Source organism: Haliotis rubra, unplaced genomic scaffold (assembly GCF_003918875.1).
Source record: "Haliotis rubra isolate DU_JTF1 unplaced genomic scaffold, ASM391887v1 Scf395, whole genome shotgun sequence".
Classification (NCBI taxonomy): Eukaryota; Metazoa; Mollusca; class Gastropoda; order Lepetellida; family Haliotidae; genus Haliotis; species Haliotis rubra.
Window position 1 is genome coordinate 213,786 of NW_025767074.1, and position 21,974 is coordinate 235,759.

Sequence of the window (21,974 nt, forward strand, 5' to 3'; positions counted from 1 at the left end):
ATAAAAAAAATGTTGTGGTTCCGATTACACCTCTTTAAAATTTAGGGTAGGTAGGTAGGTAGGATTTTTTTTTTTTTAAATGTTGTTTTAGAAGTAAAGTACGAACTAATAACACATTTATCAATCTGTAATTGTTTATTCAATCAAGCTTGTGGCCATCATGTCAACTTTCTCTCTCAGAATGATAATGAGTTATTAATGACCGATATCTGTCGGTGTCGGGAAAACAACCATGGTATCTGAAAGGTCATTTTATTCATACCGCTTTAAAAAAAATATGATCGGCACAAGAATTCAAGGGTCGGTCGGGTAATCAAAACCACAACATTTTTTTTAGTCCTAACAAAAGGGTAAGAAAACCAAGTTATCAGTCATAAGAATTTGTAAAATACGTCCACAATGCTCTCAGTTTAGCACAATCAGATATGAGTGATGAGTTCATATGCTCAATGGAATATTCTTATAAAACTCATACCCTCTCCTGTGTTGACTTCTTTCTGCACCAGCCAGTCGGATAGAAGTGACTTAAACTCCTCCAACTGGGTTGTGAAATAGCTGTTGGACTGGAAATCTTCCAGGATGTCCTCTGGTAGGGCTTCGATCTCGGTGAAGTCATTGTCCCACACACTCTTCACCCAGTCTGAAATTAGTTTGTAAAGCATACACTGTTAAAATCTCTTGGGATTATCAGATCAGTGCTAAAGCCTAAGGCATGGTTTAAAACATAAACATGAATTTGATAAAGACACAGTTAAAATATGTTTTGATGTCTAAAGAGCATACTTAGAAATAATCTTTTACCAACATGGATTTATTTGCAGAACATTGGAGGTGCATTAACATAATTTTCACATTTTACAACATGCACAGGTTCTGCTCATTCAGAAAACTGCACAAAAATTACCTTTGTAAGTTCATGTAAACATAATAAGTTAACTCAAATAATTATCATGATTATGATTTAAAGAAGGCACCTTTGTTTTTGGCTTGGCATTAGAGATATTAATGACCGAATTGTCAGATACCATTTGGCAATAACAGACCTCAATACCCTAATAATATCCTTTAATGAGGGAAGGATTTCACGAAAATAGTGGAAAGTGCTTTTCATAGACTTAGTCACCATAGGTGCATGTATGGTTGTGGTGAGAGACTCAAGGAACACATTTTATATACATCACACAGGCCATTCTATCAGTGAAACAAGGAGCGTTTCTTAATCATTTGCATTACATCATCAAACCAATGTTGTTTAAATAATTTAGTTGACAGGATTCTTTGAATGTTGGCGATTCTTGAAGCATGTTAATTAGGTTAGTCCACTTGGGCCATGCTTATCAGTCCGGTAAGACTTCCGCCCATATCCCCCTAAATGTTAACAATGACGAACAATTTCTTTGAGTGGCATTTTTAGAAGCAGAATATGTCTTTCAGTATGTTCAGATACAATTAAAGAAATATGTTAAAACTTATCCTAATGAGGAATATATACTATTATTCAAGTGATATGATTTGACTAGAATGAAATTTGAGGGGGATATGGGTGGAAATCTTTCCCTAAATCATACTTATTAGTAAGTTTAGGGCACTAATGATCATGATGATGCTGACATGGTCAGCTGACCGTCTGATACACCTGTACCCAGTGTGTACCGGAACATTATGATCATGCATTTCCATGAATTACATCAACAACTGAGGAAGGCAACAAGATCTATCTGAACCAAAAAATGGCAACAAAGTTTACAAATATCCATTATTAATTATAAGTGAGTGAGTGAGTTTAGTTTTAGTATATGTGATCTGCTTCTCATAAATCTAAATTCAAATGTGTTCGTTGTTTCCATGCCTGCTATGAACACATAGGCGCTTGACTCTGATATGTTTATATATAAGTATGACCTATATATATATATATCTTATATATATATAGGTCATACTTATAAACATATCAGTCAAGCGCCTATGTATGAACATGATAATATGTGTCAATATGATATAACAGGTCAACGTCCTTTGTTCATTAACATGCATGACGTGAATAAAAAAAACCCAAACATATGAAGTACAAATTGTATTTTATAAAAGTTTCACCTCTTGCAGGAAAAGGTAGTGTCAGCCTGTGTAGTGATCATGGTGATAAATTCGCAATTCATTTTGAACTGTTTCGTAGTTATGCGTTAAATCCCCGCATATTATGTCTTTCAGACAAATTCTGTTTAATGTCCGTATACATGATAGAAGACCTTTATGATCATATCAGCGAACGTCTTGTCAATATTTGTCAACAAACAAACTGTCACCAATTTGAGAGGAAAAGTACATATGAAATTTGGTCTAAAGAATATGAACCGACGTGGAGGGTAAAGTCTATGCAAGGTACATCGTTTCACAAAATATTCGAGGGAATACACTGGTTATTACCTTCGGAAACCAGGGAAATTGAAGCGCTGACGCGACTTCCACAGTCCGCTCTATCTCCGCCATTTTTCAATTTTGCCGCTATTTCGTCCACTTCCGCCTATGATTTGAAAACTAAACTAAAATACGAAAATGGATTTAAGGGATAACATAAATAATAGCTCTGGTGTATTGGTTGTGCATCATATCGATTCGACAACTATCAATACCATCGTATATTAGTGAATTTAACACAACTGTAATTAACAGGGTTTTCTTTATTATAAATAACATATAAGGTTTAAAAACGGGCACTTGTTAGATAAAATCTAAATCGAAACGAAAGAACGTAATGATTGGCTGCTGGGGACACACCTTCGACACCCATTGGCTCGACCTACCGAACTGGGTCCACTCGAGGTCATCGTTTTGTGGCAACAACATGGAGGTGTTGAGAAAAGGTAAGACTCGCGTGAAAGATTAAGTTCCGTTGTGTTAATCATTCAGGTTTTCTAATGCATTACGCTAAGGAACCCGAAAGATAAATCTCCAAAGATGAAAAGACGCCTCCATGTTTGACATAATTTCCTGATGTGCAGTAATCTTGGTTCGATTGAGTGAAGTGAAGTGCAAATGTTGAAATGTGTTGACGTGTTTTAAGTTATTTAACCAACAAAAAGCCAAAAGAGCTGCAAAATAATGTCATGTCATACTCAAAGTTTATGGAATGGAGCCCATGGAATGACTCCACAAATACTCAGTTGTTTTAGACAGCTAGATCTTTACCAGAAGTCCGCCATCACAAATGTTGTCAATTGGTATCCAGTCACCTGGTCACTATGTTCAACTGTTTGATGCTTACTTTACCTGGCTTGGTCCAAAGACGTATATACGTCTTTGCTTGGTCCTATTCCGCACATGGGTACAATGTGTGAAGCCCGTTTCTGGTGTTCCCAGCTGTGACATTGCTGGAATATTGCTAAAAGTGACGTAAAACCATACTTGTAAACTCACTCACTCACTCACTCACTCACTCACTCACTCACTCACTCACTCACCTCACTCACCTCACCTCACTCACACACTCACTCACACAAAAGTATACATTTTGCAGAAATGTTTAAGTCATATCTCAGTGTGCACAAATATATATGGAATGGATGCTGACCAAAAATATTGGGTCCTAGGTCAGAAGTGATAATATTGAAGTTCCTGTGAATGAAATGATTATCAAATCTTACAGTACACTCCGCTACACTGTTTCATTAATTTATCAGATCCTCATCAGTCTTGCAAGAAATTTTAAAATTAATTTCCGGGGCCCTCTTGGATCCCAGATTTGTAAGTCAGTGCAAAATCATGATAATCCAGAATACACCTTTGGAAATCTAAAATCTTTTTTTGCCTTATTTTTTGGGTTCGATAGTAGATACAGTTTTGTGGATCACTTACATGGATTTTGTTTCGGTAAACAATATAACCCAAGGATTTGTCATTTATGATATATATATATGATAAATTATGTCATGTATAATTATTTTTCCTAGGTTTGACAGGAGTTAGCTCCCTTGTACAAAGGAGTCATGTGATTCGACGTGGCACTGCAACTTTGTCTGCTACCAGAGATCTGTTAGAGCAAGAGTTGGAAGGCATCAGGGATGCAGGCACATGGAAATCGGAGCGCGTCATCACTTCTCGTCAGGGATCTGCCATCCAGGTTCAGGGCCAGTCAAGTAATATCCTCAACTTCTGTGCCAATAATTACTTAGGACTGTCGGTGAGTGGGACACAGTTGCATTATCATGATTATTATGTCTGCAATGCCAACTTCTTACACTCTATGTATTAGTGGTGGTCCGGTTAATTGAAATAATCCAAGATTGGTCGCAGTGACTAAACGACCAAGCAATCAATCATGTTTTCTCATAATCGAACACAAACAATTCTGGAACACTTGTTGGCTTTCACACAGTTGGTTTTGTCTGTTACATTTCATGAGCACTACAAGCCGTCCAAGTCATGATTGAATTTATCTTAAAGACCCCCAAGAAATTTATGCTCCTAACATACTAGTCATCTTTTAAAGTTGAGCAATTTGCAAAAAAAACCCAAAACCCCCAAAATAACTACAGTGCACTCTGTCTAATTCGGACCAGCTTGGGACCGACTAAAAAGTCCGAATTATACAGTAGTCCGTAGTACACACATTTTAATGATGGAGTTATGGAGTTATCTCCCTTTGACGAACATACGATCGTGCATGAAACACATGTTACATGAATGCGTATAATAAAGACGAAACACTGACAAAGTACATTTACATTTGTTTATTACATACAGCTTCAGTTTGTGAAGAAATCAGTCATCAAAGACTGTGACTGGCTTTTAAGTGACTGTTTTAGAATCAGGGTTGTTTATTCAAGGTTTGTTGGCCAAGCGGACTTCCTGCTCAGTCCGAATTATATAGCAATGTTTTTACGTGTAAGTACCTTATCGGGCCGACACTTTGGTCCGAAATCCGACATAATGAGAGTCCGAGATACAAAACATTTTTATTATGACAACAAAGAAGGATTACGTCGGGACCGTGAGTTTAGTCCTGTTTATACAGCAATCCGAGAAAGACAGAGTCCGAGAAAGACAGAGTGCACTGTACATGTTTTTTCTTTATGTTTTTGTGCAAACAAACATAACCAGGAAAATCTGATAAATGACGCTAACCAATTATTTTCGATGATTGATCAGTTGTAATGAACCAATCATCAATTATAACATTTTAACCAATTCCCAACACTAATATGTATACAGTGATTGATACACTATTACACAGCACACACTAGTATTTGATCTTCGTAAAAAAGAGGCCTGTGAAGATCCGGGACAGAATTGGTCTTCAGCAACCCAGGTGACTTGGTTAACACGTGTCATCGTCATCGATGCTCCTGCTGTTGATCACTGGATTGTTTGGTACAGACTCGATTATCTACATACAACCGCCATATGGCTGGACAAACAAACAAACAAAATCATAGAAACAAGTCATTCATGCAGGCTAAGTTTCATGAGATTATTAGAAACCTGTTCTTTTCTCATTTTCAATGATGTTTACTTGAGGAATTTGAGTCTTATGATTTTAACTTCTTGTTACTCTGTACAAATGAAACTCACAGTGCTGATTAGTGATAATGCCATTTACTAGATGAGTGAAAAACATGCATTCGTGTTGAGGAACTACTTCTCATTATTGCAAATGCCTTCAAGGGTCACCCAGAGGTCATTGAAGCTGGCAAGAAAGCTCTAGAGTCTCATGGTGCTGGTCTCAGCTCCGTCCGATTCATATGTGGAACACAGGTAGGTGTGATGTCTTACTCTGGTTGAGGTCAGCTGAAATAAATTCTTGTTCCTTATGACCTTTTTCAAAACTGCAAAAAGTGCTAAGGAGGATTGTTGTTTTTTCTAATTGCTCCAACTTTTTGATAATTTATTGAGTCCTGAATCATATTTGCTATAGTCTGTTTGCAGTGAAAACGTACCGATAAATTACACTCTAAATAAAAAAGTAAATCGATTAAAGCGAAATTAAGATTGAGAATCCTCATGATTTTACCTTGCCAATTGAACATTCAAATCTCAGAATTTTATTCAACTTAGGATAAAAGTTGTTTAACAAATGATCATAGTTTCAAATCGCTATTATTGGTTTGTATTACAAGGGGGTATACACATTAGATGAAACACCTAGAACAAGTAGGGCTGGTCTAAGTTAAAGCTCATCACGTACCGCACGTGCATTTGTTTCACTGTTCCATCTACTGCACTTACCCCTTGTAATACAAACCAATAATAGTGATTTGAATCTATGATCGTTTGTTAAACAACTTTTATCCTAAGTTGAATAAAAGTTCGAGATTTAAATGCTCATTTGGCAAGGTAAAATTATGAGGATTCGCAATCTTAATTTCACTAAATTTGATTTACTATTTTGTTTAAAGTGAAATTCATTGGTACGTTTTCACTGAAAACAGACTATAAGTGTCTTTATTATCCATATTGTGAAACATACCCAGTGTCATATATATATCATATGTGCACATGTCACTTTTTGCCTAGCAACCATTGTTTCTCTATTTCGTTGTCAATGAACGTGGTGTCAATGAACAGGGCAGTCACACTTGCTTACCATGTTTTACTGCACAAATGTACATGAATAAAATGGATAATAAAGAAATTATTACACGAGCAAGTGTGCCAGACGATTTATACGAAACTTGTGCAAAATTGTGTATTATTTTTTGCCCTCGTTCTCGCTCGGGCAATACAAAATTTCACACTCATTTCGTATAAGTCGTATGACACACTTGCTTGTGTAATAATCTCTATTTATGTTGCAAGGACCCTTTAAAGAATCCGTGTCACGGCTACACGGTACCTCTACAAATCTGACACACAGTGACTTGAATGAGGGATATACCATAAGTGATTGCAATAATCAGAGTAGAAAAAGATGTTTCTTGAACATAAATGAAGTTATTAGTGGAGGAGGCATAGAAAGCAAGAAATTGGTTTATACAAGCCTTATCTTGGATTGTATATTATATATTTTGATTGAACACGGTTACCATGGTTACTACGATGTTAAATCTCTCCAGGATATCCACAAAGACCTTGAAGCTAAGATTGCAAAGTTCCATGGCAAGGAAGATGCCATTTTGTACATCAGCTGTTTTGATGCCAATGCTGGCATCTTTGAGGTGCTGTTGTCGCCTGAAGATGCCGCCATTTCAGACGAACTGAATCATGCCTCCATCATCGACGGCATCCGCCTCTGTAAGGCACAGAGACATCGCTACAAGCACAGGGACCTCAAGGGTAGGGGCTGTTATAAAGTACATCATGGAATTTGTCTAGGCATTCTCAGAAGCTCATGTCAGTTCATGTCAGTATAGCTGTTACTTTGTTTGTTTCTTGTTTAAAACTGCACCCAGCAATATTCCAGCTATATGGTAGCAGTTTGTAGATAACTGAGTCTAGACCAGACCAGTGGTCAACAGTATGAGCATCGATCTACCCAATTAGGAGTGAGTGAGTGAATTCAGTTTTACGCCGCTTGTAGCAATATTCCAGCAATATCACGGCAGGGAACACCAGAAATGGGCTTCACACATTGTACCCATGTAGGGAATCGAACCCGGGTCTTCGGTGTGACGAGCTAATGCTTTAACCACTAGGCTACCCCACTGCCCCAACCCAATTAGGAAACGATGACATGTGTCAACCCAGTCATCGAGTCTGTCCACCCAATCCTGTTAGTCGCGATCGCCTCCTAGTTGTAACTAACGGTATGGTTTTGACATCGTAGTGATGATAGCGGCAAAGAAGAGGAAGAGGCTATAATGTTTTCCTGGATCAAACAGAAATTTCAGGTTGGAATAGGTTCCTAGCTACCTACGCTTGTCGAAAGAGAAGACTAAATGGAAAGGATGGTCAGGCTTCCTGTATATCGTCTTATCTCAACTGTGTATATCGATGCTCATGATGTCGATCACTGTTTTATCTGGCTCAGACTCACTTATTTAGAGACACCATCATATTGCTGGAATATGCATTAAATGACAAACAAATAATTGTCTTTTTCAGATCTTGAGAGCCAGCTTCAAGACACCCAGAAGCTTCGCCAACGGTTAATCATCACTGACGGTGTCTTCAGCATGGACGGAAACGTCGCACCTCTGCCGTAAGTATGGCACACCCCTGTGGGGTTCCAGGTTAGAATCCTTGGCAGTCTATGCTGGTTGTAGCAGACAGCTAAATGGATCAGCTGGTCAGGCTCAATGACAGCACTGATTGTGTGTCATCAGAGGTTGAATGGTTTTGCTTATGATGTAAATTATTTTATCATCTGGTCAGGTTTCACTTACTTGAGGCTTCTTTCACATTCAGTAAACTATGGTACTAACAAACACAATCCCCCATGAAGCACCGGGTTGGAATTGGTCTTCAGCAACCTAAACTTGTCGTAAGAGGCGACCAACAGGGTCTGGTCATCAAGCTCCGTGACTTATTTGATGCATGTCATTGTATGACATTTATGTAGGTAGGTGCTCATGATGTCAATCACTTGATTGTCTGGTCCAGACTCGATTATTTTCAGACTGCCATCACAAAGCAGGAGTAATGCTGAGAGTGGAATTAAACAACACACAGAGAGACAAACAACTCCAAGAGACCACTAATGTTATGCATTACCAATATACACACAGAGCTCCAGATACGATTTAGCTCATGTGGGTACTGTACCCACTGTATTTTTTGGGAGTGGGTGTTATGAATGTTAAGTGGGTATTTCATTTTCCGTTACCCACTGCTTTCAAATATGTGCATATTTCGGTCATTTTACTCACCTAAGTATTATGTGACTGAGTAAGTTTACTGAGCAGGTATGTTCTGCCTTATGTCATACCCAATCAAAACCAACTTAAAATGTAATGGACATGATTTCATAAAAAATCACTCATCCTATACTGACAGTACAACACTTGTCCTATACTAACAGTACAACTTGATAGCAATCGATGTCTTTTTCATTAGGCAAGCGATTTTTATAAATATATTCCGTACACATTTGTTTTAAACTTTTTGCGTATCTAACATTTTAAATGTGTAATTGGTACGCAACAATTATTTTTCAATGCGTAATTGGAAATTTTATATGCATATTTTACACGGATACGCAGCTTATCTAGGCCTCTGTACACATCTCAACTCAAGTACAAGGCAAGAGTCTGGGATGAAATGTCTTTACAAAACAGTTTGTTATATCGATAACTTCATTGTAAGCATGTTGATTATAAGAATAGTTTACTGAAGATTGGTGGGTGTGGGAGTGTGGCATTCAACGCTACTGTCTTCATGGTGCTGGGTGTCCTTCCTCCTCAGTCAATAACTTGCTGCCTGCTCCATTGTTACCAATTTACCGATTCCGTGAGATTCTGATTTCATATATGTGTATCTGTTCACGGAACACTTTCCATTCATTACCATCTGCAGAGACATCTGTGACCTTGCTGACAAGTACAAGGCCATGGTGTTTGTGGATGAATGCCACGCCACTGGCTTCTTTGGCAAGACAGGCAGGTGAGAATACTTAATCCACTGCTGGAAATGTTGTGATGAAATAGTCCAAGGGTTGATACAGCCCATTATCATGCTTGTTCAACACCGGAAATGTCACATGATTTCGGTACACTTACAGAATACCGGATACATACCAACCATATTATTTAATGTCACGTTACCCTGACCCTAACCCGAACCCTAAACCTTACCCTAACCCTTAACCTTGCCCTAACCCACCCGAACCCTAACCCTTACCCTTAACCTTGCCCTAACCCTAACCCTAACCCTAACCCTAACCCTAACCCCAAACCTTACCCTAACCCTAGGGTTAGGAAGGTATCCGGTATTCTGTAATCTTACCCATGATTTCAACCACACTCTAACTGCATAAGATCGTTTTATTCAAGTTTAAATACAGAAAATAGTGTCGAGCAACCTTCATCATCAGAAATATTTTAGTTTCTGTTACAGTTTTCTGTATTATTCTGTGATATTAAACATCTTACAACTGTAGTCATTGCCAACAGCTATCCATCCTCGATAATCTCCAGGGTATACGTTCCAATATACTTCACTACACCCTGGATGTATCTACTGCTCGGCCCGATAGTTTTATTACCTCCCTAGGCTGGCTTTTTATCCAATCAGGTGTCTACGCTTGGAAGTTGAGCACACCAATCCCAAGGCTTCTATCACAACTCAATTTCACTTCTTTTCTAACCGATTAAACCTGGCAAAACAATTGTTGCCGAGGCACCCTGAAAGAGGCAGTAGGAGTTCTTGCATGTGTTTTTTAAGGTTTTAGACCTGTCAATTTGTCTGTATGATTTTTCCCCTAAATCTGAGTTGCACAGCGAGCAAACCTTTCAGCTGCTATTTATGTTGACACTGGCAAGCTCACTTGTAACGACTTATCTAACTGGCTGCTGTGAGAATGCAGAGTCAGCAAAGGGAGGTAATAAAATTACCGTAGATGCAGCCAGGGTTCTAGTGGAGATTTATCAGACCACACCTGTGTCGGTTGTCGCAGTGATTTTACTTAGTACTTCAGGGTTCACCCGTCTCACATACACGTTATGTCATTGACTGGTAATGCTGTTTCTCTACACAGAGGGACAGAGGAGTATTTCAACCTGAACAACCGAGTAGACATAATCAACTCAACTTTGGGCAAAGCTCTAGGAGGAGCAGCAGGTAGGGTTGCTTCAGGGTTTACAACATTTTACTGGTTGTTGATGCAAGTTGTTAAGGCCAGACACGGCACCTTAAATTGACATTTTTTTACTTAAACATGTCAAAATTGAGATTTTGATATTTTTCATATATTTAACACATGTACTTCGCTATACAACACATTGTTTTCGATATAGAGTCTTTTTTAATTTATGCAAGGTGCTTTTGCGTACATTAAGATTATGCATGATGCTGGTATGCCTCTAAAGGGTATGCAGGTAGCTCTGTATTCCTATGTAGGGTGTGCAGATGGGAAGGGGCATGCATATAAAGGATTTGCAGCTGGGTATAAGGTATTCCTGTGGAGGATTTGCAGCTGGGTATAAGGTATTCCTGTAGAGGATTTGCAGCTGGGTATAAGGTATTCCTGTGGAGGATTTGCAGCTGGGTATAAGGTATTCCTGTGGAGGATTTGCAGCTGGATGGGGCACAAATATATATGCCACCGTATAGGGGCTGTGGTGTATTGGGTTGACAGGCTTGGAGATGGTGAGGATTCATAAGGTTTATTGACTGGAACCTTTAACATGCCGTTTCGGCCATTACAGACCATCCCAAGCTGCCTTGGGGCAGGGAGCGATCCTTTACTTCCACTCCAGGGACCATTAATTTACACAGATGTATTTTTATGTTAACACGACAGAGGCATCCATAGAAAGGATGTGCAACTGGGTGGGGGCACACATATTAAACATGTGCAGCTGGATAGGGGCACATATATAAATCATGTGCAGATGGGTATGGGCACACATATAGAGGATGTGCAGATGGGTAGAGGCACGCATGTAATGGATGTGCAGCAGCTGGGAGGGGGGCACACATATAAAGGATGTGGAGCTATATAGGGACACATGTATAAAGGATGTGCAGATTGAAGAGGCACACAGAACAAATGTGTGCAAATATAAGGTATAACTGCAACAAATAACCATCGCTGATGCTGACAATGCAGTTTTGTATCTCCAGGTGGCTACACTACGGGTCCAAAGCAGTTGATCGACCTCCTGCGCCAGAGGTCGCGACCATACCTGTTCTCCAACACTCTGCCACCACCAGTAGTGGCCTGTGCCAGCAAGGTGAGAAGGTCAAGGGTGTGACAGGCACTAGGGTGTTAAAAGCAAGGTGTGTTTGGTTGTTACAAGATAGCTTTTGGTTTTTACAAGATTAGTATCCCTGATGTAACAGGCAAGATGTTTGGGGTATTGCAAACAAGGCTAGGTATCCTTGATGTTATAGGCAAGGTATTCTATGGTGTTATATGGAAGGTGTGGTTTGGGTGTCACAACATCATTATCCTTGATGTTACAGTCATGATGTTGTAGAGTGCTACCTGCTCCATATAGTTTGTCTTGTGTAACAGGGAAGGGGTTCAAGGGTGCTACAGGCTCAATGTCCTTGATGTTACAGTCATGGTGTTGTAGAGTGCTACCTGCTCCATATAGTTTGTCTTGTGTAACAGGGAAGGGGTTCAAGGGTGCTACAGGCGTCAATGTCCTTGATGTTACAGGCTCAATGTCCTTGATGTTACAGGCTCAATGTCCTTGATGTTACAGTCATGTTGTTGTAGAGTGCTACCTGCTCCATATAGTTTGTCTTGTGTAACAGGGAAGGGGTTCAAGGGTGCTACAGGGTCAATGTCCTTGATGTTACAGGCTCAATGTCCTTGATGTTACAGGCTCAATGTCCTTGATGTTACAGTCATGTTGTTGTAGAGTGCTACCTGCTCCATATAGTTTGTCTTGTGTAACAGGGAAGGGGTTCAAGGGCTACAGGCTCAGTGTCCTTGATGTTACAGTCATGATGTTGTAGAGTGCTACCTGCTCCATATAGTTTGTCTTGTGTAACAGGGAAGGGGTTTAAGGGTGCTACAGGCTCAATGTCCTTGATGTTACAGTCAGAGTGCTACCTGGTCATATTGTTGTCTTGTGTAACTTGTGTAACAGGGAAGGGGTTCAAGGGTGCTACAGGCTCAATGTCCTTGATGTTACAGGCTCAATGTCCTTGATGTTACAGGCTCAATGTCCTTGATGTTACAGTCATGTTGTTGTAGAGTGCTACCTGCTCCATATAGTTTGTCTTGTGTAACAGGGAAGGGGTTCAAGGGCTACAGGCTCAGTGTCCTTGATGTTACAGACTCAGTGTCCTTGATGTTACAGTCATGTTGTTGTAGAGTGCTACCTGCTCCATATAGTTTGTCTTGTGTAACAGGGAAGGGGTTCAAGGGCTACAGGCTCAATGTCCTTGATGTTACAGGCTCAGTGTCCTTGATGTTACAGTCATGTTGTTGTAGAGTGCTACCTGCTCCATATAGTTTGTCTTGTGTAACAGGGAAGGGGTTCAAGGGCTACAGGCTCAGTGTCCTTGATGTTACAGTCATGATGTTGTAGAGTGCTACCTGCTCCATATAGTTTGTCTTGTGTAACAGGGAAGGGGTTCAAGGGTGCTACAGGCTCAGTGTCCTTGATGTTACAGGCTCAATGTCCTTGATGTTACAGGCGTGGTGTTATAGAGTGTTGCAGGCTCAATGTCGATGTTACAGGCGGGGTGTTATAGAGTGTTGCAGGCTCGGTATTGTTGATGGGGTGTAACAGGGAAGGGGTTCAAGGGTGCTTCAGGCTCAGTGTCCTTGATGTTACAGGCTCAATGTCCTTGATGTTACAGGCAGGGTGTTATAGAGTGTTGCAGGCTCGGTATTGTTGATGGGGTGTAACAGGGAAGGGATTCTAAGGGGATGTTCCAGAATCAAAACATGCTGTCTTGGTTTGAATAAGTTTTCCTCTGACATTCATGGGTGGTGTCCCTTCCAGGCTTTGGATCTGATCATGGCTAACACTGACCTCCCACAGAAAGTGCTGACCAACACCAACAGGTTCCGATCCAGGATGATGGATGCAGGATTCAACGTTGCAGTACGTAGAACTCAGGTTCCTCTTGATGCAGAGTGTCTTGTTCATGTTCATATACTAAAGTACTGTCGGAAATAGAAAAAAACCTGTTTTTTTGCATTTATATCTACAATTTATGTAGTTAATATGTGAAAGTGTGAAATATCTGTTAAACTAAGTTCGGCCTAACTAAAGTCTCAGGGGGGAGGAGATAGGAAACGTAGAAAAAGGACTTTACTGAGGAGAGATTAGTGCAGAAATGAGTAATGCGGGGTTTTTAAGCCCAAAGCGACTTATTTTGAACAGACCATGGTTTTATGCAAATTAGTGTGTGATAATACTTTATTGCAAAGGACACTTTTTAAATACCCATTTCAAAAATAAACTTATCTTCATTATAAACAATAGCTGACGTAAACCATAATAACTTTAATACTGAAACTATTAAGGATGTAGCTACCATGGAGTCTCACTATCACTAGAAAAAGAAACAGGTAGGAGGGGTCGTCTCAAACGGTGTGTCAGCACGAGTTCGCAGACGGTGGTTGGGGTCGGGCTGGGCGATAGAGATATCAGTTGAGATAAGATAATCCCTTAGGGGAAATAGACTGGGGAAGCAAACGGCATGTCATAACAATTTACAAATACTATCCAGTCCTGTCGGTGATCGGGTGGTCATGCCACCTATATATTTTGAGACTTTTAATACGGAGGCTGATTTAAGCTTTTTTTCTATGGGTATCATAATCTTTTACATATCTTCTTATCTGTCAATCAATAAATGAGACAGATGTTCAACACACATGATAAAGCATAAAATATCTTTGAGATGACCCCTTGGGCCCGTAGGCAGTACATGCATTTCATGCCAGGTGAGTCGACGGTCTGTCGTCATACCTGGCTACGCGACGTAATTGCCATCTATAGTCTGATCTAGTTTTGCCCAATTTACGAGTAAACGCGCTTTTCTGGATATCCTATTATGCATTCCACTGAATGCCCAGTAAGGCTGATGTGGGTTATTTCGACATATGCTATTTGCAATTGTGTAAATTTTAGGGATACAGAGTATCAGCCTAAAAACAGTTTTTTTTCTATTTCAGACAGTACTTTAGTATTCACATTACCATTGGCAGCTCTTGTTACAGTATCAGTACATTTTGAATCCTGTCAATGATTAGGAAACATGAACTTTACTGATGCTTGTGTTTCCTCAGGGAGACCCAGACCATCCCATCTGTCCGGTGATGCTTGGTGATGCCAGATTGGCCAGTAACTTTGCTGATCAGATGCTGGGTAAGGGCGACTGCCAAATACCTGTAACACTATCCACCAGACACATCACTATCCACCAGACACATCATCCTATCCACTAGACACATCACTATCCACCAGACACATCATTATCATCCACCAGACACATCACTATCACCACCAGACACATCACTATCAACCAGACATATCACTATCAACCAGACACATCACTATCCACTAGACACATCACTATCCACCAGACACATCACTATCCACTAGACATATCACTATCCACCAGACACATCACTATCCACCAGACATCACTATCACTATCCACCAGACACATCACTATCCACTAGACACATCACTATCCACCAGACACATCACTATCAACCAGACACATCACTATCCACTAGACACATCACTCTACACCAGACATATATCCACCAGACTATCACTATCAACTAGACACATCACTATCCACCAGACACATCACTATCACCACTCTCCACTAGACATATCAGACACATCACTATCCACCAGACACATCACTATCCACCAGACACACACATCACTATCCACACAGACACATCACTATCCACCAGACATATCACTATCACTACCAGACACATCACTATCCACCAGACACATCACTATCCACTAGACACATCACTATCCACACATCAGAGACACATCACTATCCACCAGACACATCACTATCCACCAGACACATCACTATCCACTAGACACATCACTATCCACTAGACACATCACTATCCACCAGACACATCACTATCCACCAGACACATCACTATCCACCAGACACATCACTATCCACTAGACACATCACTACACTAGGACATCACTATCCACTAGACTATCACTATCCTACCAGACACATCACTATCCACCAGACACATCACTATCCACTAGACACATCACTATCCACTAGACACATCACTATCCACTATCACTATCTATCCACTAGACACATCACACATCACTATCCACTAGACACATCACTATCCACCAGACATATCACTATCCACTAGACACATCACTATCCACTAGACACACCAGACACACACTATCCACCAGACACATCACTATCCACTAGACACTACACACTATCCACCAGACACATCACTATCCACTATCCAGACACTATCCACCAGACACATCACTATCCACTAGACACATCACTACACATCACTATCCACAGACACTATCACACTATCCACCAGACACATCACTATCCACTAGACACTATCACTATCCACTAGACACATCACTATACCAGACACATCACTATCCACTAGACATCTATCCACTATCCACCAGACACATCACATCCACTATCACTATCCACTAGATCACTACACTATCACACTATCCACCAGACACATCACTATCCACCAGACACATCACTATCCACCAGACACATCACTATCCACTAGACACATCACTATCCACCAGACACATCACTATCCACCAGACACATCACTATCCACTAGACACATCACTATCCACCAGACACATCACTATCCACCAGACACATCACTATCCACCAGACACATCACTATCCACTAGACACATCACTATCCACCAGACACACACATCACTATCCACCAGACACATCACTATCCACCAGACACATCACTATCCACCAGACACATCACTATAAGATCACACATCACTATCTATCCTCTAGACATATCACTATCTACCAGACACATTACTATCCATTACACACATAACTATCCATTAGAGACACCACTATCCACCAGACACTTACTATCCACCAGACATGTCACTATCCAGTAAACACATCACTATCTACCAGACACATCATTATCCATCAAACACACCACTATCCATCAGACATGATACTATCCACGAGACACATCACTATCTGCTGTACTCATCAATAACAGTAAAAACACAAAGTTTCTACCAGACATGCAGCTCTCCACCAGACACTTCACTGGACACTCTCTATCCACAGGATATGTCACTAATGACTATCCACCAGACACATATTCAGTCTCAGATATTCCATATTCAGGAGTTTTCAGGTTTCTTTTTCTTCTTCCATAGATCGAGGTATCTACGTTATTGGGTTCAGCTTCCCAGTTGTACCCAAAGGTAAGTACAAAATTTGGTGCTTCCCAATTTGTTTCATCTGTTACTATGGTTACAATGTCCTCTGATGGTTTGGAAGGAGAGTCAAACTTTCACTTCATTTATGTTCGACTGCCAGTGCCAATCACTATTCTGTCTATTGTTCAATAATAATACCATTTTCATAAATGGCAACAAAAATAATGTGCAACATCTTTTATACGTTATAGTTATATAGAAAATGCATTCTTTATCATGATGTACAAAATGTGTAAACAAAAAAAGTTTTGATATTTTGTTTATTTACATGTGTAAAAAAATTATACTAAATCTTGAATTTAGAAGAAGGGAGAAAAGGATGTTGTCAAACCAAGTGGACATTTTAAGATATAGTATGGATAATTTTACAGGTGAGGTGAGGTGAAATTGGGTTTAACGTCGTGCTTGAGAATATTTCGCTCATATGACGACGTGCATGCGTGTGTGTATGTGTGGCTGCTTGTACTAGCCCAGACTTAAGCTGGTTTTATAGTGCTAGCCCACTGAGATACCATGTCGCAGTGAAGCATGAATACCCCACTCAGACACATTATACTGACTCCGAGCCGACCAGTCCTTGTTGTACCCATTAATGCCGAGCGCCTGGCAGGGACCAACAAGTACAATATTTTAACGTCTTTTGGTGTGACGCGGTTGGGGATCGAACCCGCGACCTTCCGCTCTCCGGGCGGACGGATAATTTTACAGTGAAAGATGAAACTTAATTCACATTTGAACTCTTACAAATGTAAAGCTATATAGAACTAATTGGATACTGTCATTGTCAATGTATTCTACATCCTCGATAATCTCCAGGGTATACATTACGATCAGCCTCCACTACACCCTGGATGCATCCACGGCTTGGCCCAATGATTTTATTACCTCCCTTTGCTGGCTTTCTATCCAGTCAGGTGTCTACGCTGGGAAGTTGAGCGTACCAATCACAACTCACTTTCGCTTTTTAAATCATCTAATTGATTAAACTTGGCAACACAATAATATATTGTTGCAGAGGTACTCTGAAAGAGGTAGAAGGGGTTCTTGCATATATATTTTTAAGGTTTCAGAACCTGTCAATTTGTCTGTATGTTTCCCCCCCAAATCTGAGTGGCACTGAGAACAAACTTTCGCGGCTGCGACCGCTATCTTTGTTGACACTGGCAAACTCGGATGTAAAGGCGGCTTAGCTAATTGGCTACTGTGAGAATGCGGAGCCGGCAAAGGGAGGTAATATAATTATCCGGCCAAGCCGTGGATGCATCCAGGGTATAGTGGAGAGTGATCGTAACATATACCCTGGAGATTATCGAGGATGTGTATTCTATAGACCTATATAAACCTTTTGGTAATATATTAAGGTAGGTATACTGTTGACATAGGATTAAAACAACAGTCACACAATCCTACTCTCATAGATTTGAATGTTTTTTCCACAGGAAAGGCAAGGATCCGAGTTCAGATTTCTGCCTCACACAGTGAGCAAGACATTGACAGGGCAGTAGATGCCTTCATTGACATCGGCAGAAAACTCAACGTTGTGCAGTGAAAGTCTCACACACATATCTCAGAGGATTGGTCAAATGTTCTATGGTTAAGGTATCTAACTGTCCTATTCTATTCACAAACTACAATATAATTAAATACTGCCAGTACATAATGCTTTGGGCACACTATGTTCTTCTAAACTTTCTGTGTAACTCCCAGAAGTCCAAACCTCCCTACACTTGCATGACGCCAACTGTACAGTTGACTATTGTTGAAGCAAAGTGCAGGGTTGGAATTACTAGGCTATGACATGTGTTGCATGACAAATATTGCAGATGTAATCTCATTTTATAGGCTGATACGTCGATGTTGACTCATCTCTGTTGGCTAAATATGATGTAGGAGGAAGGGAAGGGTGTCAATGATAAGCCTCCTTGTGCAGTCCTTGGCAAGACTGGCATGCAGGCAAGGGAGATTATGATTTTACGCCTATTTAACACCATTCCAGCAATAATATAACATGGGGCCAAACATGGGTTTCACACATTGTACCCATGTGGGGAATCGAACCAGTGTCTTCGGTGTGACTAGCAAACACTTTAACCACTAGGCTACCCCACCACGTTGTCCAGGTATGAATGGTTGGTGAGGGGAATAATTGACCATAAATAATTATTACATTTGTTCCTTTGAAACACCAAGACCAACTAGTAATTTTGGTGGGGCGGTGGGGTAGCCTAGTGGTTAAAGCGTTGGCTCGTCACGCCGAGGACCCAGGTTCGAATCCCCACATGGGTACAATGTGTGAAGCCCATTTCTGGTGTCCCCCGCCGTGATGTTGCTGGAATATTGCTAAAAGCGGCATAAAACCAAAACTCAGTCAGTCAGTCGGTCAGTAATTTTGGTAAAGAATTACAAAAACTTCATCTGACAAGGAAATGAGAAATACAAGATGAGGCAAGAAGTTCTAGAGAAATGTCAGGGATGCCAGTCTTGTTGTGACAGTATATTCATGATGATGATAAAATCAAACCGCTGACATGTTCTTGCATAATCAGCCACAACTATGCAATGTTTATAAATAAAAAAAAGAAATCATTATTGTAGTACTAATTGTTGTAAAAACAAATTCAAGATGATCACATAACAAAGTGATCCTTTGTTAAAGTGATACAATATATGTCTAGGGCATGATGTCATGATATTGAGATTATATATTTTGGAGGCATAATTTGATGTAGAATCTCGGTTGATGTTGCGGTTGTAGGGTTTACATAGGTTGTGTTGTCAAAGTTATATAAATATTTTATCTGACATTGTTGTACCTGTATATAGTACACTTAAAACAATGCACGAGTCATATTTCACAACCTTGTTGATGATGTGATACACTAGTTAGAAGAGAATATGTGAATGTTTGTATTTTAGATATCAAGAGAACAAAAACATTTGTTTCAACGTACAAATTGCCAGTATTTGATATTGCAGGCAATTCAAAACTTGATCATATTGATCACTGTGCTCACAAACCCAAATAACAGTATGTATGAGTAATGCCAGGCACATTTTGATTCAGTGTTTTTCAATACACAATGAAATTATTGATAGTGATATTGATCTCTTGAAACAATTGTAATTTTGACTGATGGATGATAGAACTTAACAGGGGGTATTTGTGTTTCAAGTCCTGTTTTGGTTCCATGGAACCTCTTTCTGTTACATATTTGTGTCAAACACATTATAGATCAGAATTGTCAAAATCATTGGAATATGATCTCTAGTAAAGAATTGTGTTATGATCCAGGGCCTAGATTTTCAAAACTCTCTTGGCACTAAGACAGTCATAAGTTAATGTTAATGTATGGCACTTTCAACTATCTTAGCACTAAGAGAGCTTCGAAAATCTAGGCCCAGATTGATGGGTATCAAGTATCTTTTGAAACTTAACGAGTAATGGGTATTCCATGACAGAAAGATAGATGTTGTGTATCTCATGAAGCAATACACCGGGTGTTGCTTATCACGACACAGAAGGGTGCATTTTGGGTATCCCATGATGAAGACTGAGGGATGTCATTTGTCATCAGCTGATCATATGACCAAATTTGTTAATACCTGTTGTCATTATTCAAGCCTTGTTCTGGTATGGAATATTGTGAACTTCACAATCAGCTTCATAATTTTATCAAAATCCCTTGCTGTCCAACATTCCATATTCATACTTTGTTATATTTCCGATTGTTTTTGTGGTGGTCCGGGCAATTTGTTTTTGTAACCTGCGATGCATATTGAGATCTCAGTCCATCTGTCAGTCATTGTGTCTGTTTGATGTGACCCAAATGGTGACATGATGTTAGCTGACAAAAAAGATTCTACTTGTCATACATTTGTATGTGACACTCATTATATTAAAAACTGGTTTAAGGGACCATTCATAATTCATGGGTGGGGTGGGGTAGAAAGTAAGGTAAGTGACCCCCCTGCATGTCTGGTACAAAATCAATGACCCCCCCTCCCATAATTTTTAAGCATAAATCTTTAATATTTACATGTACAAAATTGCTGACCCCCCTATTACGTGTGTACAAATTGCAGAACAAAATGGGTGACACACGCACACGCGCACGCACACGCACACACACACACACACACACACACCAATCATCAACCCCCAGGCCATAAACTATGATAAGCTTCATCTTACAGGTATGGCAATTTTCCGCAGATTTTATTTCAAATTGATCAATTCACACACCCCATTCGGTGACACATTATTAGGTTTTCAGCTGAAAATAGATTTTCCTGTTGCCATCCCCGATCTTATGACAGGTAAGAACTGTTGCAGTGTTGCCAACTGAACTAGTTGTCCAAGTCCTGTTTTAAGGTCTGTCCGAGTTACTGAATGTTTGGATGAGAATCTCATGGTTTTGATCAGGGTATATTTGTCTCAGAGTAGATTGGTGATTTGTTGACACATCACGGACATGTGCTCACATTAAGTGCTATTTTATAACTATGAATACATAGTTTCTGCTGTGCCTTTTCTGTTGTCCAGAGTTATTTTACATATTCTCTATATTGCTTTGTTGCACGTTAATCAGAAATATCTATGCTTTGTATTGCGTTTTGTCGATAAATTGTATCTGTATTGTGAATTAATGCATGTATACATATATTTTACATTTGGCATTGACAAGAAAATCAGATTATGAGAATAAAACCGGTATGCCCTTTATATATTGCTAATGCTGTTGTAAGAGCCATTGAAGAGATTATGTGAACAGTATTGTTCTATGAAATACACAATGCCATTTTCCGTCGTGGGAGCTGTGCCAATTAACACTTATCAGAGGGGTACACAAAGTCTGCAGTCTAGACTACCAGTTGTCAGACTTCCATTTTTGTGGAAGCCGCGGTGGCTTTGTGTGCTGGGGAAGC

At 39.9% G+C, this 21,974-nt stretch overlaps 2 protein-coding genes across 2 annotated transcripts in view; one reads left to right on the forward strand and one right to left on the reverse strand.

Moving 5' to 3' along the window:
- LOC124286899 (condensin-2 complex subunit D3-like) overlaps positions 1-662 on the reverse strand; it is a 45,988-nt gene extending 45,326 nt beyond the window's left edge. Inside the window, 1 exon segment of the mRNA XM_046723340.1 lies at positions 476-662. Within this exon segment, the coding sequence (XP_046579296.1) occupies positions 476-662 (187 nt within the window).
- A 2,119-nt stretch (positions 663-2,781) lies between these two features.
- Positions 2,782-19,334, forward strand: LOC124286905 (2-amino-3-ketobutyrate coenzyme A ligase, mitochondrial-like). The gene is made up of 12 exons (XM_046723344.1): positions 2,782-2,861; positions 3,948-4,177; positions 5,662-5,751; positions 7,050-7,269; positions 8,038-8,134; positions 9,448-9,534; positions 10,628-10,710; positions 11,716-11,825; positions 13,557-13,658; positions 14,852-14,930; positions 16,986-17,033; positions 18,488-19,334. Exons 1-12 carry the CDS (start codon positions 2,843-2,845, stop codon positions 18,595-18,597), a joined length of 1,275 nt encoding a protein of 424 aa, XP_046579300.1. The 5' UTR covers positions 2,782-2,842; the 3' UTR covers positions 18,598-19,334.
- The last annotated feature ends 2,640 nt before the right edge of the window (positions 19,335-21,974 follow it).